The following is a 23,104-nucleotide window of genomic DNA, read 5'->3' as shown; positions in this document are numbered from 1 at the left end:
CTTTGGTGAACAACTCATTGGGAATGATTGCTGTGCTTACCTATGGAGAGCACAGCATGGTGCTGCTCACTTGTCCTTCCTTCTCCCTTGTCCTTGGAACAGCTAGCAATGTGCATAGAGCACTCAATCGTTTATTTATCACTGGAAATAATCATGAAGATCATTTTCAGGGACAGTAATCTGATGTTTGTATGGGGCTTTAGATAGTGGAAGTCTTGCAGCTAATCAGAGTATTTTAGGAGAGCAAAGTTAGAAGAAGAAGCAGAGTCCTCCAACAAAGAAGAGTAGGGTTAGATAGAGGAAGAAGCAGAATCCTCCTTTACAATACTAAATAATGGAATACCAATACTCGAATGCTAAAATAAATACTGGAAAAACAATATTAAAGTATATAGTGGGTCCAGTTGTGGGGTAGGAATGCTAAATGTGTAACTAGCTATATGTAGACTGATGCTATAGGCTATATTTAAAAATATTTTTTTTTTCTAGGAATGAGACGGTTTTGCACCAGTTCTGTTGCCCTGTTGCAGATGCAGAGCAGAAACCTTCTCCACCCAGGTAAGACCACCATCTTTGTAGTGGGGGGAATAGATTATGGTACAGCTTTGGGATTTGCTCACAATGATCAATAACTAATTTAACGGGGAATCCAGGCTACCTAAAGGTAAATACATTGCATGTGTATTAGAGATAAATGCATCTTCTGTAGCTTTTGCCCACTGTTTTCTTCCCTTCCTATATATGAATTATCTGTATAAATGTATTTTGCTGCGCTTCTTATCCTCATCTGTCACCTTGTATGTTACTGATGTGCTTATTTTTGAGGGTGGAGATAGAACCTTAGGTATCAATGTATACTAATTTTCATCTGATTGTTGCAAAGGAATTGTACCACAATCTATGTTTTTTTTACAACGTGATTGTGTAACCTTCATTACCATGCTACCATAGGACTGTGTACAAGCTTGGACAAGCTTTGGCTCAATAAAAATCAGTGCAAGATAAAACCAGAAATGATAGATTTTTGTTTCATTCCTGATGCTTGAACATTACTTGCCTAATTTTCAAGCCCACTGGGTTATAGAGCGGGGGAGTAAAGGAATGAGTGAAGGAGGTAAAGGGGACCAAGGAGAAATGAAGAGAGTGTAAGTGATGGGGGAGACTAGAGAAGGGTGAAGTGGGGAAATTGTAATGGTGAGGAGAATAGAATGAGAGGAGAGGTGGATAGAGAACGGGAAGTACAGGGGATCAAGGTAAAATGGAAAGAGTGCGGGAGATCAGTGAAATGGAGTACAGAAAGGAGAGGGATTTCTAAGGGTAGGTTAATGAGCGCAGAGATGAAGGAAGACAGGAATGCATAAAGTGAGGGAGACAGAGGATTATTATTAGAGGATTTATAAGAAATAAACATTCAGTCATTGCCTTCATTTCATCATTTTTTGCCGTAATCCTCTAAATTTTTGCATGCAGTTCGGTGGTTAATTATTCACTGTTTCCTTAGATTTCCTTGGCATGAAATTAAACATGATTTTGCTGCTATATAATGTAATTAACCTGGAAAAGGCTTCAGTAAGAAATATTAAGCATCCTCTGGAGAGTTTCCCACAAACACCTGGTGGGGAAACTGCTCAGCAGTACATTCCAGGAGAGATGGCAGTAATGTGAGAGAGAGAGGTGCAAATGCGATCTCAAAGTGAAGAGAGCCCTAAGAGATCTCTGAGATAAAGTAAAACCCTCAGGATGAAAAAAAGACATCATTAGAGATGTATGAGGATTATTTAAAACAGTACTCCTTCATATACAATTTATATGGTCACATGCTGCCTTTCAGCTCAACATGGTTAAGCAGTCAAAAATTGAAGGATCAAAAAAGGAATTATTTGCCCCTTAACAAGTTTTAGGCTGAGGAAGTCCAGCATAATACAGCCCGTACTGCAAGTTCAGAAGTTAATAAACTGTCCCCCAAGGGGACATCACTACATGCCCCTGCATTCACAATGTAATAGCACACAGAGCTGCTCTCTGTATCATTGTAAATTGCTGGAGAAGATCTGAAGATATAACAATACAAAAGAGTTCTGCAAAAGGTAAGTATAAAAAAAGTGAAAGCTATCCTAGAAGGGAAACTCAGAGTTGGGCTTTAATCGCAGTTACCCATATCAGTTGTCCTGGAATTTGATGGCTGTCGTAAACTGATGTAAGTTTAAAAATGATATGACTTTTCCTGCCTTATTCAATGCCGAGCTTGAAAATTGCAGTATATCTGAACATTTCATGACTCATAATCAACCACCCTGCATGTGCTCATCCCTGATGCTCTTTATATTTAATTTCCAGTAAGCCAAGAATTTTTTTTTGCAGAACAATGCAATTTTTTTGTTTAGTCTATTCTCTGTGGACTATCTGCTGGCTGCACTTTGTACATTGGTATGCAGAATTTGTGTACATTGTTCCACCTAATTGATTTGAACCCTCCTTCAGATTCATTTTGGCTGCTCACTTTTCATTTATGATAAAATCATAAAGACAATGACTTGTTTTCTTCCCCACGTGGGGTTTGTGTATTGTCTGCTGAATGCCAGCTGTTGAAGATTCGTGGTGGCTCTGAAATAGAACCTCCAGTTTAAATAATATTTTATTTTGATAAGCTAGCAAGTATAGACAATTTATAAATGATAATCTTCGCTGCAGAGGTGGCTTGACATTCTTTAAAGGGGTGCAAGCTAACCATTTATGGCATTGTTTGTTAAAATTCTTGCCACGGGGTGAACATTGAAACAGGTCTTCCCTCTGGGTAATATATCATGATTTGGATGCCAAGCATTTCCAGCTCGACTGGTTGATCTTTGCAACTCTTTAATGGGCTTTTCTGGGAGATGCCATATTGTCAGTGCAAGTTAGGTCAGGTAAAATTGAGTGAAATGATAATGGAGAAGGGCCTGGTGACCTAATAGTATCATGCAATGCCAGTCTGTAGCTTCCAACAGGAGCAAATTTACCCTTTTTAAAGGAACATCATAGCTGACTTATATAAGCTGGCCTCTCACTTTTGTAACAATGCACAAAACTGCACATTATATCAAATCGCTAATACAGTATGTTGGGGTGCCATTCAAAGCATTCCAAATGACCTTGCCAGTGCACCTTAAAGCAGGTGCATTTTAGTGCTCTGTGTAAGCCCGCTGTGAATGTCATGTGATGCGCAGAAAAAAATTGGTTATTTCCAGTTTTATATGTGTTGGTATCCCATTAAAAAGGATTGGGATGCTTTACTGCAACTTACTTTGGTGTTTGAAATACCTCAAGTGGTAATAAACACACCGGACCTAAAGTGAGGACAACCAGTTTGCATATCCACAGTAATTATTGCAATTTGCAGGAATACTTAGGCGCAGGCTCTAGTGTACATATAATAGATTTACTGAAGTGCACTTTGTTATTGGGTTGGAGCTTTAGCTTTCAAACACATGCTGGCTAAATAGTGATGAGTCTAAAAGGAAAAAAAAAATATTTTCTATAATTTTTTCTTGAATCATCTAACTGCTTTTAACAATTTTACATGCACTTTTTATGTAGGAATAAAACTACATGAAGAGGACCTTGCTATTAAATTATGACTATACACAAAAATAAAACAGTTTCTTTGTGCACCTTCCTGAAATGGAATGCACAATTATTTGGATATTTGATGCTTACAGTGTAGGCTTAGTTTGAGATTTGCTTAGAATCAGGTTTGAAGGGTGCATTGCTATTAATTGATCCCATAATACAAGCTTGCAGTAGAGATGAATCCCTGCTCTTGTGTTTATCTCTTTAGCAAGTCAGATCCATACACAGGAGGGAGATACCTCATTTGCCCTATACAAAGCTTCTGTACAGCTTCATCCTGCACATGCAGTTCATTTTGGACAGCGGTTCACAAAAGAGGATTTCCTGGAACAACTTCAGACATGTCAACTCAATTAATAAAGGGCATAGAGGACTGCAGCTGCAAGGGAAGGTTAATTGAACTTAATCTATTTATCCCTAAAAAGAGTATGTACTCCATTTTAAACATTTAAAAAAAAAAGTCCTGTCTAAGCAAAAGCACTACAAGATGCCTGCTGTTACTAGCCAGAAAAGCTTCTTTTGTGCCCCTCTCTGGTTTTGTTTCCCTCAGTGATTTGGATTTTTCTAGCTTCATGGCTAATTCCTATTGTAATTTTTATGTCCAGGGAGAGTTTCTTTACTGTTCTTTACAACACTTCTAACTGCTGCTGATACTGACTGTGGTGCCCTTGCCATGTCGACCTGCTCAGAACATTCTTAAAGAAAGAGCTATTCATATCACTGCTTGAATCTTGGTGTGCTTTGTGTATTTCTTCTATATTTGTTTATACATTTGCCACCATGCCTGAGCTTACCGTAATAAAGTGAAGCCCAGAACCAGGGGGACGAAAGATCTTAGATGTAGGGTGGGTATAACTGGATGCTCAGGGGCCAGGCTGAGGAAGGGTTAAGAAATTGCTGGAGAAAATAGAAGTGAGGTTAGGTGGTGGGGTATGCATGGGATTGGTGCAGAGAGAGAGAAAGAGGGAGGTGAGTTAGTTTTGGAAAGATCTGGAAAATGGAAAGAAGGCATAATGGTTTTGGGCAATGAAGGAGCAAAGTTTATTTCAGTCTTTAAGGTGGTTATGGGGAAGAGTTATGGCACAGGGTTTGGGGCAGTTGAGGTCCTCGGGGGCAGTAAGTGTTTGGTGGAGTCAGGCGGTAATGGGGGATTATGGTAATTTGTTAATGTTAAGAGGTAATTTTCCTTGAGTGCCATGTTCTAGAAGAGTTATCGTTCCCTAGGTGGTGATGTGCAACTGGGAAGAAAAGGTTAAATCGGACATCGGATTATGTATTTTAATGGCTTTAATTGTCATTTAAGACGATTAAATTATAAAAAAGGTTGTTTTCTGAAGTTATGCCATGTTACGTTGTGTTTTTGTTGTTATACTTCTAAAAGAAGCACTATTTGGTAAATATTGAATAATACAGTTTTGTCCATTTAACCCACAATGGGAATAATTTAGTATTTAGGGAAAGTTGGAATAAGGTGAAGGGTGGGGGGTCAGACAGCAAGTGGATTTGGGGAACCTTTAAGCTACAGCAGTCAGAACCTAACATTGTTGCTCCCTCTCTTTGTGCGGGTTGACTGGTCTTGTATCAGCTTCTCCATTGTAGATTTCAGCTGGAAGCTTGTAGTGTTTGGTTCCTTTCCACATCTCTGCCATCTGCACAGACTATGTGCAGCACAGTAATGGTTGCATTACTACTACTACCAAGGTAATACCTGGGTTGAAAAGGCATATAATGCACACAAGGTAGACTGAAGGTGAAGAATACTATCAAATGAGCCACTGAGTTATTGTTCCATTAAAAGCATGCCTACAAAGCTACAAATCACTTGTTTTCCAGGACGATTTGACACTTCAGGTCGCTCAGGGCATAGGCCATTTTATAAGCTGATCAGAAAAGTCCTTGAAGGTCAACCAATCTTCATAAAGCAGCTGGGTCATCCATAGGCAGAGCTCCCCTAGCATCTAAGGTAGTGTGCCTTGTGTGGGGGTCAAGACTACAATTTATAGGAAGTCTTTCCTATCCAGATTACAGTAATTAAATATTGATTTTAACTGAAGAACTTCTTGAAGCGCAGCAGCAAGAATGAGTTTGGATTACACCTCTGATCATCATTTAGTTCAGCGCTAATTTCATGTTAACGCAATGCGTACTTCCTGACATTTTCACAATAATCAAGTTACAGTTCAGGAGTTGGGGCTGCACTATTCATGCATATGCATCATATAAGATGTAATAAGAAACTCTGGAGGAAATATGTCATTCATTGGTGCATTTGTTGGAAGGCTTATTTTCCAGTTATTGCAAAATTTACAGGAAAGTTATTGTAATGCTTTTCTGTCATATTTGATGTAGAATTTTTGCAAGTACTTCCTTTATTGTGTTAGGTATGTCAGACATTGCAATAAGAAACAAAGCAGAACAACTCAAGAAATGAATAATACAATAGGTTGTGTTCTGCCTCCCTTGTGGGGAAAGAAAGAAGTGTGCAGAAATCACCACAGATGTCCCAGTGAGGCATAAAATAATGTTAACTAGTTTTAATTCCCAGTATTTACCTGAAAATGAAAATGAAAATGTGGTTTGGGTGGATTGACCCTTTAAGTCAAGGCTGCGCCAATCTCAATGGGTATGGACCCAGTTTGAACTGTTCAGGGTTATAGTCCAAGGAGTTTGTCCTGGAATTTTTGGCAAGTGTTCTCAAAGTAAAAAAAACAGATGCAAATCCCCGGATTTACTGACAAACATCAGCATGTTATTGGTTTCTGCACTTTCAGATCACATGGCTGTTTTTCTTATTTCTCCTGTCACTACCCCCCTAACATGCTGCTGTTTGTCATTGCACAGGCCCAGACAGTGACGTCCCCCTCAGCGGAGCCCCATTCCCAGGGAAGCAACCTTACAGCAGCGCCCCCAAGTGTGTGAGTGGAGCATCGTGTCAAGGCGTTTGCTCACACAATCCCCGCCCCCGCGGAGCAGAGCTTGTGACACCGAATTATTAGATCAGCGACCTGCAGAGCACTGAACACAAAGCATTATTCATAGTAATTACTACACACAACATGATCTCTGTTCACTATGACAAGAATATTCCTGAAGGCGCAGACTATCAGTTGTCAAACAAGAGAAGCTGTCAAATGTCCAGTAAATTGACAGGCTACATTTTACAAATCTTGTTTCAGGTCAAAAATACGATCTAAAAGCATGTCTTTCCCAAGAAGTAATCTGCAAATCAAAGTTGACTGGCTGTCATTTTAACCCTTTTGTTCCACTGCAATAGTTGCCTCCATGTTAATCTCAGGAAAAGTTTACTTTATATTCTGGTTATTAGTCATAGCAAAGAGATTCAGGTTATCAACACTTACAAAGCAGATTAATAATTAGATTTCAATAAAAAGCTATGGTATGGATACATAAAGAATAATATAGGTTGGTTGAAATACCTATATTGGAGAACATACTATCCCAGGCTCCCTCCAGTGCTGCTCACTATTTCTTTGGTCACATATTTGCCACTATAAAGGGAAGGATTAATCTGTTTAAACTGGTATGTATATCTTTAGTAGAGATTACGTGACCAAATACACAAAGTTTTAGTTGTGTAAGGAGCACTGAAGGGAATCCAGCAGTTTCTCCAGAATAGGTAAATAATTAAGTCCTTCTGTTACTGTTCATTTTACAAACCCTTTATGATGAAAATGACTTTAGGTATAAGGCTGCATAAATTTATTCATCTCAGCTGCTGTGTGTACAGGCACAGTTAAATATATATCTGCCCACCTAAGACTAAAATTTCAATGGGTGTTGTTGGGTTGACTCACTCAACATATTGCTAAATCTCCTTGGGCATGGTAAAAAAGTTTCAGGAGAGTCCCCAGGCCCTCCCATTAGGTGGGTTTCACTCTCCTTACAGAAGACTTTAACATTACATAGAAGACTGCAGATGCGGAGTGGCCCCCATGCCTAGTCAAATCTCACATCTATGAGAGGGTTTATGCCAACACTATTCCCCCAAGACTGAAATTTTAATAACAATGAAGAAAACCAAAGTGGGTTAAGCTGATTGTCAATAAAACTACAATGGCTCATGATAACACACATAGCAGTGGGAGATGAAATATCATTCAGGGACCAGGAAGAGGAAAGGGGTCTCTGTGGGAAATCTCAGGTTAATAATCACTCAGGTTGCATTAAAATGTAATATTCACTGCTGTGTGTATTACCTTGTGCGCTGTAATAGATATAGATTAAACGGCACCTGTTGTTTTGGAAGGGTAGGGAATATAAGCATTGTCCTATTTATTATTTTATGCGACCTATTTATTGATAGGTGTGTTGTTGTATGTTCCAGAAAGAAATTGTCAAATGACCTTTTTATTATCTATCACAATTTGATAAGAGCATGAATACTTTTATGTTCTATGTCACCAGAATGGCACTCCATCTAAAGGGGAAATTGATAGTTTGGTAGTAACATGAAGGCTACCATGGATGATTTATACTGCTAATTCCTCCCTCCGTCCTCCACTCTTACATGACTTGGTAATGAAGTGAAGGTCAAGGGAAGAATTCAGTAAATAGTTCAGTAGACCTACATTCTGTCAGTTTCCCCTAGACTTCAAACAGGGACTTTTTCTGAATGGATCAGCTGGAAAAGTATGAATCCATTTGCTTCTTAGCTATTTTGAACTGGGTTTGAAAATGACAGGGTCACTTTATGCTTTAGCTTGTGCATCATCTAAAGATCACTTATCCAGAAATTTAGCAGTGAGAGCCCTGGAGCCTTGTCCTTTACAGGCAGGTGCAGAGTGTGCTGCTGTATTAGGGCCCTGTAACAAGTCAGTTCTAGGAGAAGGGGGGCCCAAATCAGTTCTGCACAAGTACCCACTGCTGGCTATGCCTGCCACTGCTCCTATATAAATACAAGTGAGTAATGGCAGCTCCAATATCACCTCCAAGGACATACAACAACACACCAATTAATTGCTGCTGTGTTTTTAAAATTTTAAATGCAGCGGGTGCAAATATCTAAACTTGTTTTTGTGCCAGGCTCTTGCACAGTAGTATGTATACTGGGAAAAGGTAGAATCATCAACCTAGGACTACCTATATGTTTAGTGGTTTGACTGGAGTCCACTTACAGGCAAAAAAGGAATTTGTTGGAAAGATATATCACTTGATCCAGTTACATTTAACTTCACATTCTTCAACCTAACCTCCTCTTCCTGTTTTTTGGTTCCACTGCTATATCCCCTGGTAAAATCGATGGGCATTTTGGCAGTAGGCACACTGGACTGGAGGAAGCCTAAGCCATAACTCTTCTAAGTACTCCTTCCTTGTTGGCAGAAGTGTCATGTAAAGGACCTATCTCACTTACCCACTTTGCGTTGGTGTATCTAAACTCAAAACTTTGTATTATTTTGATAGAGGGAAGGATTACCTATGTGAGGGTTTTTCTCTGTGCCATTTGTATTGCCTCTATATTTGTCCTTGTGATTAAATTAATTTAGAATGAAACTAAGAACAAGTCTAGGAATTGTCAACAGAACAGGAATAGAAGGAAAATCTTTCAGTGGGGATATGGTGACATCAGAGAAAAACCTAACCTAAATCATAAGAATAACAGAATTCTCCCAAACGGGAAAAACATAGATTGTAACCATTCTCTTCTTTATCCAAAATAAATAGAAATGTTTGGCTTGAGATATGTTTTAATTGTTTTAATAACTAAATGGCAAGTCCTTTTTTTTTTCAACACTGTATTAGGTGTTATTGTAGCAGCTGTTGGTGCTAAGTACACAAGACCTAAGGAATTTTCCTTTTGGTATTGGGGTATCCAATGCAATATAGGAACTGACAGGAACCATATGCCAAACTCTAGCCATACATTATATGCAATGTATGCTATCCAACCAATACAGATTGTCATGCCTTGTATATAGGAGCTAGCTATACTTTCACTAGCATAGCCTCAATTAAAATGTGCTGCAGAAAGAGGATTCACAGTCTCCACCTGCTGGTCAGAAAGGGTAGTGAAACCACTGCAGTCTGCATGTCAGTGTCATTCTAACATAGCTCAGCTTGAAAGATAATTAGGACATTTTTCTCTAGTTTCATCTGCAAACACAGCTAATGTATCAGTCATCTAAGTTTTAAATGTAATCATGAAACTAGCAACACTCAGCTGAAACTAGACACTCAATTTGTTTAAAAAAGGTCATTGATTTCTGCTTAAGCCCTGCTGGGTCATCTTGCGGAGGGACTACAGGTCTCAGCATGTCTTGGAAGCTCAGATTATGCACATTGAACGTATCAGTTTTTTACACTGAATATGAAATCTGGTTATAATTTGACATTGCTGCCATCATCCAATAAACAAAATCTGAGCTCTGCATGACATCTCCCATCTGAGATGTAATTTTAATTATCTTATGTATCTGCATGTAGGAACATTGTGATCATATGTATTATTATGAATTATTCATTAAATCCAGATTCTCTATATACATAGATTGTATATAACGAATTGCATGGGTAATATTAAGTGTATCTATATATGTATGCAATAAAATTAAATATTTACTTTACCATTTTGTGTGTATGGAATTTTCTGTGTAATAATTCATCTTTTTTCCTTAAACCCCCATCCATTCATTCTTATATTCATTCTTTTGTCTATCCATTCTTTTATCTGACTTTCCCTCCTCTTCTCCCTTTCTCCACCCATTTTCCAGCCATCTATTCAGTATCCATTCTCTCTTCCTTCATCAGTTCACCTCTTTATGTGTCAAAGGTATCTCTTTGTTTCAATATTCAATATTTATTCAATTTCTGTATCTATCTATCTATCTATCTATCTATCTATCTATCTATCTATCTATCTATCTATCTATCCATCCATCCAGTTATCATTCACCCACCCCTCTGTATCAGTTTATTCTTTCTTTTATCTCTCTCCCTGTAATAAACCCCTCAATGCCTTCATGCGTCTATCTATCTCTCTTATATGTATTTCAGTTCATGAATTAGTCCACTAACTGCTCTAAAAACTTGATATTAATACTGTTTCTATTTACCATTCCTCTGTTACTCCTTTATGAATCCATTCACATGTCTGTGCATCCTTTGCAGTGTGTGGTGTGAAATGGACCCTATACATTTCCCCCTTTAAAGAACATTTATCTGTAGATGTGAACCAACTGCATTGCAAAGAACAGGCATTCACTTAAAATGCATTTTAATACAGGACACTAGTAAGGCATTCGCTTATGTGTAAGGGGGTTTATCTTATGTAAGCATGTATATTCTGTATTGTAATATTGTCATACATTTGTCTTTTGTTTGCATTATTTTTGATGTTCTAGTTCCCACTGTCTTTGCATTTATGTCTCTCTGCACATACATGTGTTCTTGTCCTTCCTGTATACATACATATCTTCACTGTATATATAAATAAACTCATGTTGAATGATGATTTGTGTGTTTTGTGACCTCCAAGTGCTTCGTTGTGTATATGGATCAGTGTACTGATTGTATACTTTTGTAGATTTTGATAAGTAAATTTAGGAGTACAGTATTGTTCAGGGTATAAGAACTAAATTTAATCAATATGTACATAGATCCTCCAGGAGAACGCTAATGTTCTGGCGGAATTGGAGTTTTCTATAGAAGAGGGGGAGGTGGGGGAGAAAAAAGCAGGAATGATTGTCTCCACTGAATCGTGTGATGCTTCAAAGCTCTGGATAGAGCCACCCATGATTTAGCATATTGCAGCTTTCAATAAATAATAATTCAAAGAATGATGTCTATAGAATATAATCAGTTGTAACATACAGATATCAGTAAGTATGAGTGAAAAATATATCAGAATTGCAATTGTTCAAGACCAGAAAATTTATACAGACATTAGGTCCCATTCACACTACTGTGTAGCAAGAACTGCTTTGTTCAGATTGTTAAAATGTGTCCCTAAATGGGATCCCAACATACCTTCCTAAGCATTGCAGAACAGCTCTACATGCATTGATGTCTGCTGCTGAAAACACATTAAAATGCTAAAAAAGCAGCACACATGAAAATGCAGCACAATAGTGTAAAGTAAGCCAAAAAAGAAACAAAAGTCACACTGTACAGGGGCAACCATCTGGCCCTCTGATGGTCCCGGGCCTTTGCTGCCTTACAAAAATGTGCCAGAAAATGTGCCTTTTTGTGGCAGCTTCTTCTCACTTCTCCAGGTGCCTAGTCCAACACTCATAGGGTCCATGCATACTGAATAAAGACAGATAATGACTACTCTAGAAAAAGAAAAGTTGCTGTGCAGAAAAGAGACATACAGAATAAGAACAAATACCGAGAATTACACCATGGGTGTATGGTAAAAGTTGATATATACAGAATAAGAACATATACAGAGAATAAAACTCTGAGTACATGACGAGAAGTTGTACTGTGCAGAGTCTATACCTACAGAATAAGAACAGATACCGAGAATTACACCCAGCATACCGGACAAGAGAAATGGTACTGTACAGAGTTTACACGAGAAGTGGTATTCTGCAGAGTTTATAGATACAGAATAAAAACAGATATTATTAATTAAACCCATAGTACACGAGGAGAAAAGTGGTATTCTACAGAGTCCATATACACAAAATAAGAACAGATACCGGTAATTACAAGCAGCAGATGGGATAATTGGTACTGTGCAGAGTCCATACATACAGAATAAGAACATCTGGATAATTAGAATCAGCATACAGGAAAACACAAGTGCTACAGTGTAAAATAAATATATACAAAGTAAGAACAGAAACAGAGAACTACACCCAGCACACCGGACAAGTCAAGAGCAATTGCGCCATATCTATACATACAAGAAGGTATACAGAGAATTGTAGGTTTTTGTATAAAAGTTGTGCAGTTTTCTGTGTTTCCAGTTCTGCTCTGTATCCTGGCCTCTCTGTATAGTGTTCCATCTTCCGCCTCAATGCCCTGTCAGCAAATCCTACCCATCCTGATCTGCCCCTGGGCACAAGAAAGCAAAGATTTCAGAGCTTCCGTTTAAATTCCCCTCCCCCTTCCACCCTGCCAGTGTCCTAAGGCACAGAGATGTAACACTAATGCAGCCTGCCAGCTGCTGTGCCATGCACAGAGCGCCAGGCTGACTTGTGTGCCAGGCTCAGGACAAACTCACGTTTTAACCCTTTTATCTAATACACCACTCCTAAAGCTTGATGTTGAACTGAACTACCTAAAAGAAAACATTTTGCTCTAGTGTTAAAGCAGTTAAATTGATATTCACCAAACATTCTCTGGTGGAGAATCAATCACTGCCTTTGAAAACACATGGAACTGGCGGGTTCATCACCAGAGAATATTTGATGAATGTCAGATCCAGTGCTTTATAAATACACTCTTTATACAACTATAAAAATACATTTGTCTCTGTACCATGCACATCCTGTAGACTGGTAAATATGAACTATCTGTGGATGTGTGGCCATGCGTGCAGTATCTGTACAATACAAGGCAAAAATGATGGCATCACTACTCTTGGAAGATGTTCATTCAGCTGTTTTTACATCCACTGTTTGTAAATCCACTAAGGACTTTGTTGCAGCTCCACTGGCTTTTATGACAGCTTGAATTTTTGGTTGCATGGACTTTTTCAAGAAAAAACAAAATCTTCCTTAATTAGGTCCCAACTTTCTTTGTATAACCAGCTTTGCAGAGTGGAGCCTTGTCATAGACCTTTTTTTTTTTCAATCGCCACCAAAAACTTTTAATCTGATTGAGATTCAGACTGTTTACTGGCCATGAGTTGACATACTTTTCCTGAAGAAAATCTATAATACTTTCTGCTCTGTAGCAAGATGCGTTATCATCCCAAAAAATAGTTCATCATCACCATATCTGCGAGATGTAAAGTGTTCAACCTTGTAACCTTTGCATTTACTGTACAGGTAATGATTGTCATCTCCCCTAGTCTATCTGACATGCAACTCAATGCCATCAATGAGTATTGCTTGATTTCCTCAGGCAGTCACCTTTACATGTTGCATTGAATTGGCATCAAACGTTCCAGCATCATCTCCCTAACCTATGCAGGTTTGTGATTCATCACAGAATATTACCTTCATCTAATCATTCACAATCCATGACTGCTTATTTTCTCCCACAGAAACCTTATTATCTTCTGTGTTAAACATGATTTACGCTTGATTTTCCTGTATGTAAATTTCTGTATGTCGCATATTGCTTTGAGTTTTTTATCTGGATCCTTTGACATCTTCCTTGTTCTACCTGTTTATTTACCTTTTCCGACGTTCCCATTTTGTTTGCACTTTATTTAAATCTTTTGCCATCTTTTGCCACACTCCATTGTTAAATACATACTTAAAGGAGTTTTATAAACCTTTCAATTGTTTTAACTGACAGCTCTCTTGTTGGGGCCATATTTTCAGTCAATCAGCCAGGTGAAGCAGCTTATTAAAGTCTGCAAACACTCTGTTTGTTGCAAACACTCTGTTGTATTTATCTGCAGACTAATTGGCCTATTTAGACTTGTGCAGGGATTTGTTTTAGAAATACAAATTACCACGTGGTATCTTTCAAAAGTAATGATTCCATAATTTTGTCCTGGGGTTGTACTTCTTCTGCTTTGGCTGTAGTGAAATGTGCAAAAAGCATTGCTCAATGTTACAGTTGCATTGTCAGACTTTAGAGAGTACAGACATGGGTTACAATGATGCAGTTAAATCAGAGAAATGTCTCTGGGTGCGACTTGCTAGTGCGTTTAATAAGTATAATTTATTTGAAAGCAGTAAATAGGTAAAAGAAATGATCAGACTTTTTGACATTACAGAACTTTGCACAGAAACGTATTTGGTTAAAGGTCAACCCTGGGTCCAAAATTGACCTCTCTTGCAACACATCCCATCTCCCAGCATTATTACTTGCTTTTTATATATCCTTATTTTTTTACTTTTTCAAACGTCTTTCAGTCGTTTACATGGTTCAGTGGGGTCTATTTCATTTTCTCCCCTTCTCAGGTCTTGCAAACTTTTTAGTTTACTGTAATACATTAAAACGGATCTTTAAAAATGTAGCTCAATGTTGCTTGCCAGGATATTCGGCTGAATAAACTCATACCAGCGTGGAAGTTACGTCATCCCAGAAAAGGAAATGAAGAAGGAAGAAGATGGTTATGCCTGCAATGGAAAGGCAACACATTAGTATACCAGGATTTAGTTCCACTTTAATGAGGGCAGTGTTCATCTTCTTCAAATGTAATTCCTTTTCTCACTCCACCATTCCAAGGTATCTGAATGACTTATCTGATTACCTAAGCAGAAAGGAAGTCTTACTATATATCTAAAACCAAAAACAAAATGTTGTTTTTTAGTCTTTTTAAGCACTTTTTCTTTATTTTCACCTGGTGATTCTGTCGGTAACACACTACCTGTACTGGGTTATAACATTCACTCACACATTGTATAAAGCTTCGTCACCCTATACTGCCCTACTGATTTAACTGCAAACCTCCTCTTCTGTCCTCATCTCAATTACACAGGAGGAAGGGTTAGGATATTGATAATATTAAAGTAGAATTAAACCATCAAAATAAAAAAATGCCGCCAGGAAGGTTAAAATTAACAGAAGGGACAGGTGATGTCCTTTCTGCAATAAAATAAACGTACCTGTACCTTATCAAAAATTAGTTTTACACTCACCTGTCATCACTCCCTCTTGGGTGCTGCCATTTGCATTCCTCTTCCGGATGTTGTTTCCTTGGCCATCTTGACTGGCCAGGATTAGATGACGTAACTCCTACTCATTTTTAAAGGGGAACTTTTGTAGGAATTTAGTTCAGTGTAGGGAAGATACATGGATATTGGATCTGTATCAGTATCAACAGGTGTTTTGTGTACTGCAGCCTAAAACAGAAAACAAATGCATTCACCACAGTTAAGGATTAGTTAGGTGAAATATATAAAAATGTGTTACAGGGTTCAGATATCCTTTAATATATTGTATTATGGCAGCACTGAATTGATAATGTGTTCCAGGTGAACAGATGAATTTAAGAAAAGATCAGGGCCTAAGAGGAATTGTGCTTTATGTACCATATACCATTAAGTAGACATTGTAATATAAACAGACAAGCAGCTAATAGTTGGATCATAGTGTCCCTTAAGGCAATGATTGTCTGCCCATTTTCCTATGAGCGGAAGTCTACCCTGTGTCTCGCCATGTGATTATCGCTTTAATTATTTTCGATAATGTGTCTTTGACCTCCCTATGTGACTTCCATTCAAGGCTGGGGGCTGCATTTTGTCAGCCAGTTTGCACATTAAAATTAGACTACGAGCCCTCTTTTTTCTGAAGCCTGGAGAGGCAGGGCTGTGTACACATGTATTATGAAATTCCAGATGGCAGCTTTATTATTAGATATAAAATATTCAGGCTCATCGCCCTGTACGGAGGGCATGGCACAAATTTAATCAGATTATTCAAGTCTCTGGCTCTTCTAAAAATATTCTGCCACCTTAACTCCTCTCCATCCAAGGGGTTATACACTAGAAATTCTGGTGCCTAAACCCAACTGCCTCTGCCATACCCTAAACTTAGGTCCTGCCCAATATTACCTTTTAAGTTTCCTGTGGACCCTATTTTAGATGAGCAGCCTGGGTGGCCAAGAATTCTTTACCAGACATGCTTTTAACATTGGGAATGGGGGCAGGCTATGAAGCACCAATGTTCAGCAGTATTGTAGGAGAAAGACCTGTTTCCCTACATCCTGTGCTCAAGAAAGAATGGGGGGTTTGTTGTGGGGGGCATGAAACCTGAAACCCTCTTGTTATAATGGGGTGATTGTATATTTTCTTATATATGATGGGGTAATTATATATCACCTTCCTCCACATAGACAAATGTCTATGTGGAGGAACATGTTATTGATTTAATATGTATATTTTCATTATTGCTCTCTGACCCGCATTTAATGACCCTCCCGCACAAAAGACTGGCGTTGTAGTTTTTTCTCCCCTAGGCCAGCTACCTTGTGCCTCCTCCTCCCTCCCAACTGCCTTGAAAGAAGACTATAAAGGCTATGTTCAGACTGACTGGTTGCAGTGCAGTTACCGATTCCTCATGCCATGGCGGACCTATATATAGCTTATCCTGGACGCAGCTCCACAGAGAATAAATCAGGGTGGCAGTGAGTGGTTCAGTGCTGCGGACAGCTCCCCGCTGTCAAATGTGCAGGCAATGGTTCTTTAAGAACCAAGGCTCACTGGCTGGGCAGAATTGCTGGATTCCAAGACTGGACTGGGAGAGTTGGTAGTGATAGAGAGAAAATCACCTCGCTTTCCAGTAATCATCTGGTGACATGCAACTAAAAGTCTCCCTGTGCCACAGATCTTCCAGCTGAATCATTCTGCAAGGTAGAGAAGTTCCCAGCTGACAGAGATGGTCTCTACCTGCCAAAATCATGCAGTTGTAAGGTGTGAGTAGACCCTAGGCCAATTCCTGGGTGGCGTTTTCAGAAATCTGGCCCTGGCTACACAGTCCAGTTAATATTAATTTATACCTATATAGCGCCTACCCATTACATGGTCTTGTTACTAGCTTTACATCAAAGAGGCTTATAATCTAATATATTATATAACATTTTTGTGTTTAGTTTGGCATGAAATCATCTCAACCTAGGCAAGCTCACTTGACTTGAAATCAAAGATAGTTCTTCAATGATAAAAGGTAGGGATACATTCTGAAATCAATGACATCAATGAAAGTCAGTAGATGAGCACATAAGCCAGGAATTTTCAGAAGGCCAGCAGTGTCAGTCCCCATATTTCTCTTTTTTGTTTAAAGTATACTATAAAGCAGGGCTTCATTTAAAAAATGTGCATTCCATTAAATGAAATATGACAATCCATCAACAGGAGTACAAATGCATTTCACATTTCCCACAATGCAATGCAACTTACCCTTTCTGCACCAATTGATCCCACCTGCCCACGTGGTAAGTTATTGAATAGATGAGGAATGTCTGTGCTACAAATTCAAAGCATGCGCCCTTATGCTTAGATTATACATTATTTTTATTCAGCACAAGTATTTTATTGTGGATAGTTCAGTGTCAGCTTCCCTGTGCTGGTTGATGTCTTTGTTTTATTGTTGTGTATGTCCCTGCTATTTCACCTTCAGTAATAGAGGATAAATCTTCCAATGGAGATGTCTGTTCCATTGACAGCTAAGTAAGGGTATGGAAGTAAATAGGCATTGTTGTGAAGTTTTACACAGATGGCAAAACAACTTTCAGGCGTTTAACCCTTCCCACTTGACTCAACAAAACATTTTGAGTTTCAATGTATTTTAGGGAGAAGTTTAAGCGAACTGTTAGAGTATGGGGTTCATTTGTAGAGTAATCTTAAAGTTTGTAGAGTATGTAAACCCCAAACAAATCTTACTAGTTTTGGATGCAGTGAGTAATTTTTAGGACCCATCGCAGGGTTTTTTTTTCCTTTTTGCTCTGATTTGTCACAGAAAATTTAACTTCCACTTCTAGAAACAGAACGAAGGGAGGAAATCCCAAAATCTAGGGAAAATCACTTCTAAGACAGTTGACTAAGACAAGTGTTCCCGTTGGAAGATATTCCTTTACCCCCTATGCCATGGGGGTACAAGTGGTAATAAAAAGAGATTTTAACACGTAAAGGTGACTCAGTTACCAGTTGACTGACTTAAGAAATGTGATAGTTTCTGAAATAGAGAATAAGTTGAATTTGGTTCACAAACGGTAAAGTCTGATTTGGCACACCCCATGGCGATTGAATAAAGGAATGTGACTGGCTTATACTCCCAATGCTCAATATAATCGCTTGATCCATCTGAAAAAAGTCCAGTTTAATGTAAGTGACTACAACTATGTACTGTAAATAAGTCCTTCATCTAAGATGCTATTCCCCTACCCACAAGACTGTGCTGAGCTAGCTGCAAAATATATATGATCATAAACAAGTGTCAGCAAAATATATAAACAAAAACGTAATAGTACTTTTTAAGGGGCATCTCAAAATAGACATTGAAAATAAACTACAACAAAAATAAAATCTTACTTTTTCTTTGTGCAGTGATGAGACCTGTGGTAAGAAGATGCTGTGTGAAGCCTGGGATGTGCGAGAAGACAGCCAGGCAAGTGGCACCACATTGAAACAGCCTGGGGACGAGGAAGTGAAGACCAAGGCCAGTCTGCACCATACTGGCTCCCCAGCGAGAATGCCAAAAGGAAAGAATACTGCTACTTGTTCCCATGGGAATAACAACGACTATGAGCTGTCCTTAGATCTTAAGAACAAACAGGTGAGAGGTTCTGGTGGATGGACACACCTCTAAGGTTTAATGTTCTTTAATATTGCAGGTATATGGTTGTCAATTCCCTATAATTTCAGCAACTCATTTTTTACCAAATTTGCCATTTTGACAAAATGCATTGGATTTAGTGGGTATGGTTGAGAACTTTGAACTATCCCAGGTCTGTTCATGTGCCAGAAAATGACCCCACATTTTTCAATGATTTTAGATGTTTACATAAACACGTTCATGATGTGTAACAAAATTGTAATTTACCCTGGGGATGTCAATTTTTTTATATAGGATTCTATACGCATATACAATACCATGCCTGTAGTCATAATGTATATAAGTAAAGAAAGAAAAGAAAAGACAAGCTTTTTGGTTGTATAATGCGAAAACAATAATGGTTTATTAACATATACTTTAGCCCTAGATACAACATAGACCTTCTATGCTACAGATCTGGGTTATACATCATAGTGCCTAATTTTCAGGTTACATGTTCAATTATCCTAATAAAAATATTAGTTGTAGACATAAAAAGCAACTTGTGATTATGCGTGTCAAGTCCCGACCCATTTCGCCAGCAAGGCTTCCTCAGGGGTTTTTGAGATCACAAAATTGGAGAAACAATAGCAGACAGCAGCATGAATTTCAACATAACAATGGATTTTTAACTGTCTCCTAATTCTTCTCAATGTGTCCCAGTTGAATAGAAAATATTAATTTGTTGGTGTCAGTGGTGGATTGGACTAACCATTTCCCCTATGGATCTATGGTAGTTTGGAGTGAGATAAGACGCCAGCAGCCAGTCTCAGAGAGGACCTCTATTATATCTGCCTATGATTCAAAGACATGTCCGCATACAGTCACCTCACCTTCTCTGCTTTTTCTTTTCAAATAATATAATTTTGAAAAACCCAATGGCAAAAAAGAAACGTTGAACTCTCTGAGCCATTTTGGGAAATGTGATTTGTATCTCCTTGCGTCTTTGCAGCATTACAGATCATGCTCTCTGAAAGAAGATTAATTTCTCCCCCCCATGAACTTTCAGCCAGCTTGATAATCACTCAAAGTGTTTTTAATCCACCACTTCTAAAGACAGCAGTGCAAAGCCGGCTGTTATATTTCATGTTTGTTAGAAAGTGACTGAAATGATGTTTTATGTTTTACTGCATTATAAATGTAATATTCATAATGCTAAAACACATGCACTGTGCACAATGAGAATGCTTTCTTATAATTATACATTCACATTCTCATATCAGAATTAAATGGAGCTGAAAAGCTCCAGCTCAAATTAAAACACACTATTTTATATAGTACATGAAAGGTTTGAGCCTTCATCAAATTCTTCTTGCCATCTGCTTCTCTGTGGGAATTCCCACATTTTCTGTTAAGACAGGAAGTGAAGGTAAGCCCATCCAACAGGAAAAATATTAAAATGTTGTTTGTGGTGTCTCAGAACTGGGAAGTGAAGATAAACCTTACTGGCAGCTATAAAAACCAGGCACGGTTTCTTAATTTTACCACCTGCTATCCAACGTGCTGAAAATTGACATTAGTTCCACTTTAAGTTTTAAATTGTTTTTCTTTGTTGCAGATTGAAATGCTGGAGCACAAATATGGGGGTCATCTGGTTTCACGAAGAGCTGCATGCACTATCCAGACTGCTTTCCGTCAGTATCAACTCAGCAAGAACTTTGAAAAGATCCGAGACTCACTTCTCCAAAGTCGGCTGCCCAGGCGTATCTCTCTGCGGAAGGTGCGAGTGCACAATCCTGATAACTTTGCCTCTGCTGAAAAAGCTCTGCTTGAGAGCTACAACTTGATGGGCATTCCTTTGGTAAGGTCTCCTTCTCTTCCAGCCACCATCAGTGGGGCTTTAACTGAACTGGAAGACTCCTTTACTGAGCAAGTACAATCTTTGGCCAAATCTATCGACGATGCTCTTAGCACGTGGAGTTTGAAGACTATGTGTGCCTTCCCGGAAGCTGGCTCTTACCAGATCAGAGAGACCTTTATGCAGCAGAATCCTGATCTGGAACCGCCAAAACTGGAAGAGCGAGAAAACGAGGAAGGGCAGTTGGGGACATTACCTAAGAGCAGCAGTACATTGATGATGGCTTTTAGAGATGTAACTGTTCAGATAGACAATAACAACATCTCTGTCTCATCATCAACTTCTCTGTCTATGTCAAACTGTCTTGCGGGGGCTCAAAATCCAAAACCTGAAGAAGATCAGGCTGGTGGAGAAAGCAATCCAGAGCCTCCTTCTCAGGAGAGACCAACAAATGAATCTCAGCTTGTTCAGAACTCTTTTCCAGAGGTCAATGGAGAAGGTGTAGGGAAGGAGCTAGTGGGGCCTGTTCAGGCAGAAACAGAACCAGCTGACCTTTCAGAACAGCTGAGCAGCAGTAGCACATCTACCTCGGCAAAATCTGTTTCGGAGGTCTCTTCTAAGGAGGCCTTGCAAGCCATGATCCTCAGCCTTCCTAGGTATTATTGCGAAAATCCAGCCAGCTGTCGTTCTCCGACTTTGTCTACGGACACCATGAGGAAAAGACTCTACCGCATTGGACTCAACCTCTTTAACATGTGAGCAGAGACCAAGGTCCAAACAGCTGTTGGCAAGATTTTATTAGAAATGGATACAATGAAATTAAATGCTTCTATGATTGAATCCTAAAGTCCTATTTTAATTTTGAAAAGACTGGGGAATGTTTTTTTTGCTGTCTGTGCCCTATTTTGCTATTTTAAAATCTGTCTAGACCAGCCTAATCGGCCAGGGTTCACATTAGTCACTTTAATTTTTACTTTTTTCTCTTTTTTTTTGGCCAGTAATATTATAGATTTTTTTTGGTGATTATCACTGGAAATATTTGTGTCATATGGCACAGAGAGGTGTCATAGTAACTAAATATTTTACATTATCTTAGAGGGGTTCCCTGAGACATGAACATTTTTTTCCAGGGTTACCTTGCACATACTGCATAAAAAAAGGTAGTTAAAACTAAAATGTTTCAAAAAGAATATTGAGTGGAATGGGTGCACAAATATGGCTGTGCTGATGACACCTAAATACCCTGGGTTTAACATTTTACTGAGGCTTAAATGCCCTGAGTTTAACATTAGCAACTGAGGCTGGATTTAGCATAAATGTGCCTTATGTTAGCTGGCCAAAGTCTTTTTCCTTACTGGACATTAAAATAAACCCGTGGCAAGGACATTTAAACACTTACACATTCTTAGCAAGCAGTAAATGGGCTTTTAAACAAACTTTCACTGACCTTTGTAGATGCAGACACTGTGCAATTCATCCCCAACAACAAAAACATTTAAGTCGCCTTCATAATTCAGCTTCCACCTTTCCTCCTACTAGCGGTGAATCAGCAGCCAATATACTGCTGATTCACCCCTTACTGCTAATTCAGAAGCTTAGTTGCAAAACCACTGATGGGATGGGTGCAGCTGTGATTTTGCAGCTGAACTTTTTTTTTTAGTTAATTCCCCTCTTCTCACGGTGATCCGTGCAATCCTTATCCGAGCAATGATTCAGGTGCTAAGCATATTCTTATCCCTGTTCCAAGCATTGACTGGGCTGCAGTGACTGGCCTGCTAGGTGGTGGGGCAGTGTCTCAGCTTGTTGATAATTGATGAATGCTTGAATATCCATAGCCTTAGCTCTAAATCTGAATGTGTATTGGTTGCTTTCAGTTTTTTAAGGCCAGCAAACATTCACCCATATACTGGATTGTGTATAGAAGGTTGTATGTGGCCTGCATCAGTAAATCTATACCCTTCCTGCTGGACTCATTGTATAGTACTTGAAACTAAAGGAAAGACCAGCTCTTCAATTTCGACTTTATATGTGTTATTCAAGTAATTAGTTGATGCTTCACCTTTCTTTAGCTTCCTCTTTGACTGTGTTAGCATCTTGACGTTGCAGGACCTCAGACGTTGTTTTTAGAATGGCATTATATATGCAATTGAATTGTCACTACAAATATCTGAAGGGTTTGGAACCTCTCTGTCTATCAGGTTACTGAAAATACCCAGTTCTTTGGTGTAAGTGTACAAGTTAGGTAAAAGTAAACAAGTGTGTACCAACATTTTTGACTTTGGAACTACCTATTTTCCA

The 23,104-nt window shown here is 38.7% G+C and overlaps 1 protein-coding gene across 4 annotated transcripts in view; it reads left to right on the top strand.

Moving 5' to 3' along the window:
* IQSEC3 (IQ motif and Sec7 domain ArfGEF 3) overlaps positions 1 to 23,104 on the top strand; it is a 67,407-nt gene that overhangs the window by 26,648 nt on the left and 17,655 nt on the right. For all 4 annotated transcript variants that reach the window (XM_072400085.1, XM_072400086.1, XM_072400088.1 and 1 more), the window contains exons 2-4: positions 490 to 558; positions 18,741 to 18,969; positions 20,567 to 21,561. In XM_072400085.1, coding sequence (XP_072256186.1) covers positions 490 to 558; positions 18,741 to 18,969; positions 20,567 to 21,561 — 1,293 coding nt within the window. The remainder of the gene's footprint in view (positions 1 to 489; positions 559 to 18,740; positions 18,970 to 20,566; positions 21,562 to 23,104) is intronic.

This window comes from Pyxicephalus adspersus, chromosome 2, assembly GCF_032062135.1.
Source record: "Pyxicephalus adspersus chromosome 2, UCB_Pads_2.0, whole genome shotgun sequence".
Classification (NCBI taxonomy): Eukaryota; Metazoa; Chordata; class Amphibia; order Anura; family Pyxicephalidae; genus Pyxicephalus; species Pyxicephalus adspersus.
Note: the sequence above shows the minus strand (reverse complement) of the source record. Positions and strands in the feature narration are given on the sequence as shown.